Below are 5815 nucleotides of genomic sequence, written 5' to 3' on the forward strand. Positions count from 1 at the left end.
ATCTGTCCGATCTAGGCCTTTACATAATTTTTCTTCCCATTCCTCAAATTCACTATCTTTGGGGAATTTTTCAAGCAGCTGTTTATATTTGGCTATTTCAAGGTTTAAATTTTCTAATATTTCCATTTATTATTAGATGTATCAATGAGATAGATTGTGAGAATAGTAATTTCTCCCATTCTTGGTTAAAGGATTCACAACAGAGGTCTTGTGCTGGTATTTTATTAAGCATCAGCCCTCTGGGAATTTTCCCTTGTTCTATAAATTGTCTCAATGAACGTACCTCCCAGTATTGTTTTAACTGTTTTTGTAACAGGTGTTCTAGTTCTTTAAATGTTCCCGCTAGTGTGGGTTTATTAAGGTGTTCATTGTTCACATTCCCTTCAAAATTATAGGCTTCAGCTGTCTGCCGTTTCAATTCCACGTGATTCCAAAAGTCCATGGCTAAATCAGAGGGGCTCTACCTGCTTAATTAAGGGGTATGGCAATGATATACAAAAAGTGCTAAGCAGGTGGCTCACTCTGATTTGTCACGACAGGTGCACAGGTTCAAAAAACACCCCTTGGTTCTGGTAGGTAAATATAGGTTTGTATAGAATTGGCACTCAAATCAATCGGAATGTGCGTGGAAGTGAATTAAAATTATTTATTAAACAATAAGCATTAGATAAGCTATATTCTGTGTACATCAGGGTAAAATTCATAAAAATGACATAAAAAGCATATAAAACATATACGTATACCAAATGAATATATATCTCTAGTATAGAGGGATCTCAAATGCTGGGCACAGCAGGCTGCATCCGTGTCCCCCCCGGTTGGGTAAGGCTATTGGATCGCAGGCGTCTATGCCAAAGCAGAGTTGGTGTGTTTGAGATATATTCGGTGGTATATTTGCATAAAATACTATGTTTAGGAGGATTCAATGGCATGTATCCCACATAATCCTAAATGCATATAATTGCTCCAACGTATAGGATAGGGGATCAAGGATAGTCAAATGTGGTCTGTATTTTGAACCATAAATGAATTGTCCAGCACCTGTAACGGTCTCAGATTCAAAGTCACTTGTCCAGCACGTCTGTGATCACAGTACCTGTGCCGTCTCTCATGCAGAAAATCGGTATAGTTCCACTGAACTTAGTGTTACTCACTGTGTCCCCGTGTAGGCTCACTCGATTAGGTCTGCGGAGGAATTTCTACCGTGGCGTCCCACGCTTCAGCTTTTCTCCGCTGTGTTTGTGTTGGATCCAGTTAGTAATAGGATCCCGTCTCTACTCTCGCGAGAGACCTGTGTTGGACCTGTGTTAGCTGTTTCAGCTGTTTCACTTCGGTGAGTCTTACAACACTTGCTGATCTTCTATAGGTGGATATATTCTCTCCGTCCTTCTAGTACATGGCCATGTACCGCTGAGATGATTCTTTCACAGGTAATACGCCCAGACGCGTTTCGAGATATCTTATCTCTTCTTCAGTGGGTATGACCTGTGAACACTGCTCTTGTGTTTTATATACTCTCATCTCAATTAGTTGATTACTTTCACCTGTTCCAAAACTTGTGTCAGGACATAGAGGCTTTGCTTTTCATTAACCTTTTCTTTTCCATATAATATTTCTATCTTAGAATCCTCTTTCGGTAGTATTAATAGTATCAGACATCTCTGCATATAGATATGTATTCATATATGACAACTCTACGATCAACTATAGAATAAAAAATATAAAAAGATATAAAAAGCATATGGAAAGTGTGAAATAAACCACTATTCAATAATATATGTTGGCAGACATTTGAAATCCTACATTGTGGGGAAATGTTTTTTATATCATCATCAAGTAGTCAATAATTCTCCACCACATATTCCAATATGAATATCTTGAAATATGAGATTTTTATTCATATCCGTCCTAAAGGGTATATATTAGTCCCCATACTCCTAAGGCTGATTCGCTAAATCTCAGGATATAATCCTCATTTTTAATCTGTTTTCCTTCTTATATACTCTATTCTATATTATCTTTGTTCCTTATTTCAATATAATTCATCCCTGCAATTTTCCTGCACTTTTTTGAAAATTGCGTTTTTTTATTGCGGTTTCTTTGTGCGTTTTTTTTGTGTGCGTTTTTTCTGGGGATGCTGTTTTTTGAAAAAAAATTCAAAAAAGTTTTTTTATTTTTATATTTATATAAAATGGTTTTATCTTCATTATATTTAGGGGATTTTCGATTCCATAGGTATTACTATATTTTCCATTTCTCAAACTCATACTTCATCTTCATAATCTATCTTTATTTTCATCTATGCTGCTGTAAATGACTGGTATCTTGTAATCTAAATAAAACCAAAAATCTCCAAATCTGAGTTCAACCCCGCAGGGAGGAGACTGCCAAAAATCATAGATTCTTCTGGACTCAGCCCGTGACATTCTCATAATGATTCCCTCCTCTCAGTGTATGTCCACCTTTTCCAGGGCCACAAAAGAGAAGCCCTTGGGTCACTATTGTGTGACAACTGGTGACCACCCTGCTGGATCCCCGCTACAAGGACCTCCACTTCCTGGTTCAAGATTGTTATTTATTATATTGTCAGAGTAGAGAAGTATATCAGCCGCGCCCAAGCCATAGTTATAATTCAGTGCACTTTGTTCATTCTGTTTGCCATTTTCATATGTTTTGGGGCCTCCCCAAATAAAATAAAAAAATTTAAGAAAAATTAATCAATAATAAAATAAAAACCCCCAAAAACAGTGTTGGCTACCTCCTCCCTCCGCCTCTTCCACCTACACTGCCACGTCCACAGCCTCCGCAACCTCCTACTCCACTTGGACCTCCACCTCCTGGTTTAAGATGATTATTTAAAAAAAAATTCTATTCTATGTTGTCCAACTAATTTACTCAGTTTCTATGAGGAGGTAAGTTCTAGACTTAACTGCGGCAAATCAATGGATGTCGTATATCTGGACTTCTCCAAAGCATTTGACACTGTACCACATAAACGGTTAGTATATAAAATGAGAATGCTCGGACCTGGGAGAAAACGTCTGTATGTGGGTAACTGGCTCAGTGATAGAAAAACAGAGGGTGGTTGATCACGGTACACACTCAGATTGGGTTACTAGCGGAGTACCTGAGGGGTAAGTATTGCGTTCTATTCTCTTCAATATATTTATTAATTTTTGCAGATGACACTAAGGCTACTTTCACACTGGCGTTTTGAATTCCGGTTTGTGAGATCCGTGTCAGGGATGTCACAAACGGTTCAAAACGGATCAGTTCAACCCCCAATGCCTTCTGAATGGATAAGGATCCTGTTCAGAATGCATCAGTTTGGCTTCCGTTCTGCTCCATTCCGCTCTGGATGCGGAACACCAAACGGATCCGTCCTGACTTACAATGTAAGTCAATAGTAGCGGATCCGTTTTCACTGACACAATATGGTGCAATTGAAAATGGATCCGTCCCCCATTGACTTTCAATGTAAGTCAAGACGATCCGTTAGACTTTGTTCTTCATAATGCAATCGTTTGCATTATAGGTGCGGATCCGTCTGTGCAGATACCAGACGGATCCGCACCTAACGCAGGTGTGAAAAGTAGCCTAAAGTGTGTAAAGTAATTGACACGGAAGAGGACAGTATACTGCTACAGATGGATCTGGATAGATTGGAGTCTTGGGCAGAGAGGTGGTAGATGAGGTTTAACACTGACAAATGTAAAGTTATGCACATGGGAAGGAAAATGCAAGTCACCCGTACATACTAAATGGTAAAACACTGACATGGAAAAGACTTGGAATTTTAGTGAACAGCAAAACTAAGCTGTGGAAACCAGTGTCAGGCAGCTGCTGCCAAGGCCACTAAGATAATGGATTGATTTACATATATCTCCCTAACACGTGTTGGGACTTTATAATCTTTTATTTACATTTGGCCACTAGGACCATCAGTGTCCCTAAGCTAACACGTGTTAATAATTGTAAAATATAACATTTATTACTTGTCCTTAAAAATAACTTGTTTAGAACTCTACAATTAAAATTTTCAGCAATGCCTGCCTGCCTTGTGTTTATAATAGCAACATAGTGTCTGATGATTGAGTACGTCCACTGGATGGCACTATACACGTGTAGCTATGCTTCTCATTACTTTCTTTATTAGGGCATCTCTCTGCTCAGATGATGCATGCTGTTAATTCCACAGCGTGCTGCTTGCTACTGTGACTGCCTTCCTGGACTATGCTCCTCTTATCAATGTATCTCCCAGACGTTATTGCAGGCCAGGCAGAAGCTGGCTAAAACACTACTATCACTAGCTGCCCCCCGACATGTTTCGCCAACCAGGCGTCTTCAGGGGTTTGGGCAGTGGACTGAGTGTTGGGGGGCGGAGCCAAGCTTATGAAACCTCCCTGCACTTGTGAATGTTCTATTGACCAATGTGTGTCTCTGTACCTGTGGGCCTGTACACTGACCAATCTATATGCCTCTACTAGATGCGGCCGAATACCAGCTCCTCCATTTCGTTATTGCCCAGTAGTTTTAACCTGCGCCGTTCGAGGTGCGCTGAAACTTAGTGCCGTTTAACCTCATATATGCGGTCATCGCGCATGTCTGGATATCTCCTAGTTGGTTTCATACCGGTCTATTCCGGCGCACCTTACTGTTCTGATGATGATGTGTGGACGGTGCGACTCCCGACATATTCCGTCTCTGCGCATGTCATCTGACTTAGCTGTTTGCAGTCATAGGTGTCTTGCGTCTGCTCACACTGATAGAGCGGATTTCACAGGTTGTCACTGCTCATGCGTCAGGACTTAGTTCTTGCCTGATGTTCTATTATTTCTATTTCATATGTCAGGACCTCTTGTGTTCAATTGATATCTCCCAATTTTCTTTTGACATCATGGGATATCCTTTTTCTATATAAACTGTTGATCTAATGGTGTATAACCATGCATATTTTTATTGGTTCATCCGAGTATCAATTTATTATTTCAACTTTCACATGTTCATGAGTTCTGGGAGGATATGTGTATTATCACTCGATTTAATTCACATATTCAGGTTTAATTTTATTGTCTCTCTAACTCACTTGCCAGTTTAGCTTATTATTGCCTAGATTCTAGTCCTGGGTATTGGTGGACAATCAAATTCCCTGTTTATCCATCTTCCTTCTGTACATCTAGTGGGTACATGACTCTTTGTATGAATTTGGCTCTTCTTCTCTATATATCCAGATGCCTTGCTGATGTTCCGGTTTCCCCCCGCAAGACCACCACAGTCCACAAGGTAAGTTTATGTGCAAATGATGTATTCTAGACACCCCTTATTTATATATTTTTTTTTTTGTAATTCTTCTATTTTTATTATTACTGCTTCTAAACAATTTTTTCATATTTTTTATTTATATATTTTTCCTATATTTTGTATTTATGTATTTATTCTAGATTATTTTTATTTATATTTTTACTTAATTAAATTTTTCAAGTTTAACATTGATTTGGTGCAGTTTTACCCTTATATCCCTTTCTTTTTTAGGTGTTTAAACCTGAAGTGAATTAATTTTATTTTGAATTATATTGTGAGGTGGTTGGTGTAATTAACTAGTGTTAATATTAATATACCCTTGGGTGGCTTGGATGTATTTAATTCTCGGGAATCCTGTCCTCTTGAGCTATTAGCTTATGGTTTAATTGTTCCTTTAATTTTCACTCTCATGATTTTTTTATTTTTCCTATTTTTCCTATTTTATTCTTCCATTTTTGATTCAACTATTGTTAATTTTGATTTTGATTTTATTTTATTTATTTTTACTTAGTAG

General features: G+C 38.3%; 1 protein-coding gene across 1 annotated transcript in view; it reads left to right on the forward strand.

Moving 5' to 3' along the window:
• Positions 1 to 5551, forward strand: part of LOC120980059 (chymotrypsinogen 2-like) — a 10908-nt gene extending 5357 nt beyond the window's left edge. Inside the window, exons 7-8 of the mRNA XM_040408926.1 lie at positions 5232 to 5283; positions 5533 to 5551. Of these exons, the coding sequence (XP_040264860.1) occupies positions 5232 to 5283; positions 5533 to 5551 (71 nt within the window). The remainder of the gene's footprint in view (positions 1 to 5231; positions 5284 to 5532) is intronic.
• Positions 5552 to 5815: the final 264 nt, after the last annotated feature.

This window comes from Bufo bufo, chromosome 10 (assembly GCF_905171765.1).
Source record: "Bufo bufo chromosome 10, aBufBuf1.1, whole genome shotgun sequence".
NCBI classification, from domain to species: domain Eukaryota; kingdom Metazoa; phylum Chordata; class Amphibia; order Anura; family Bufonidae; genus Bufo; species Bufo bufo.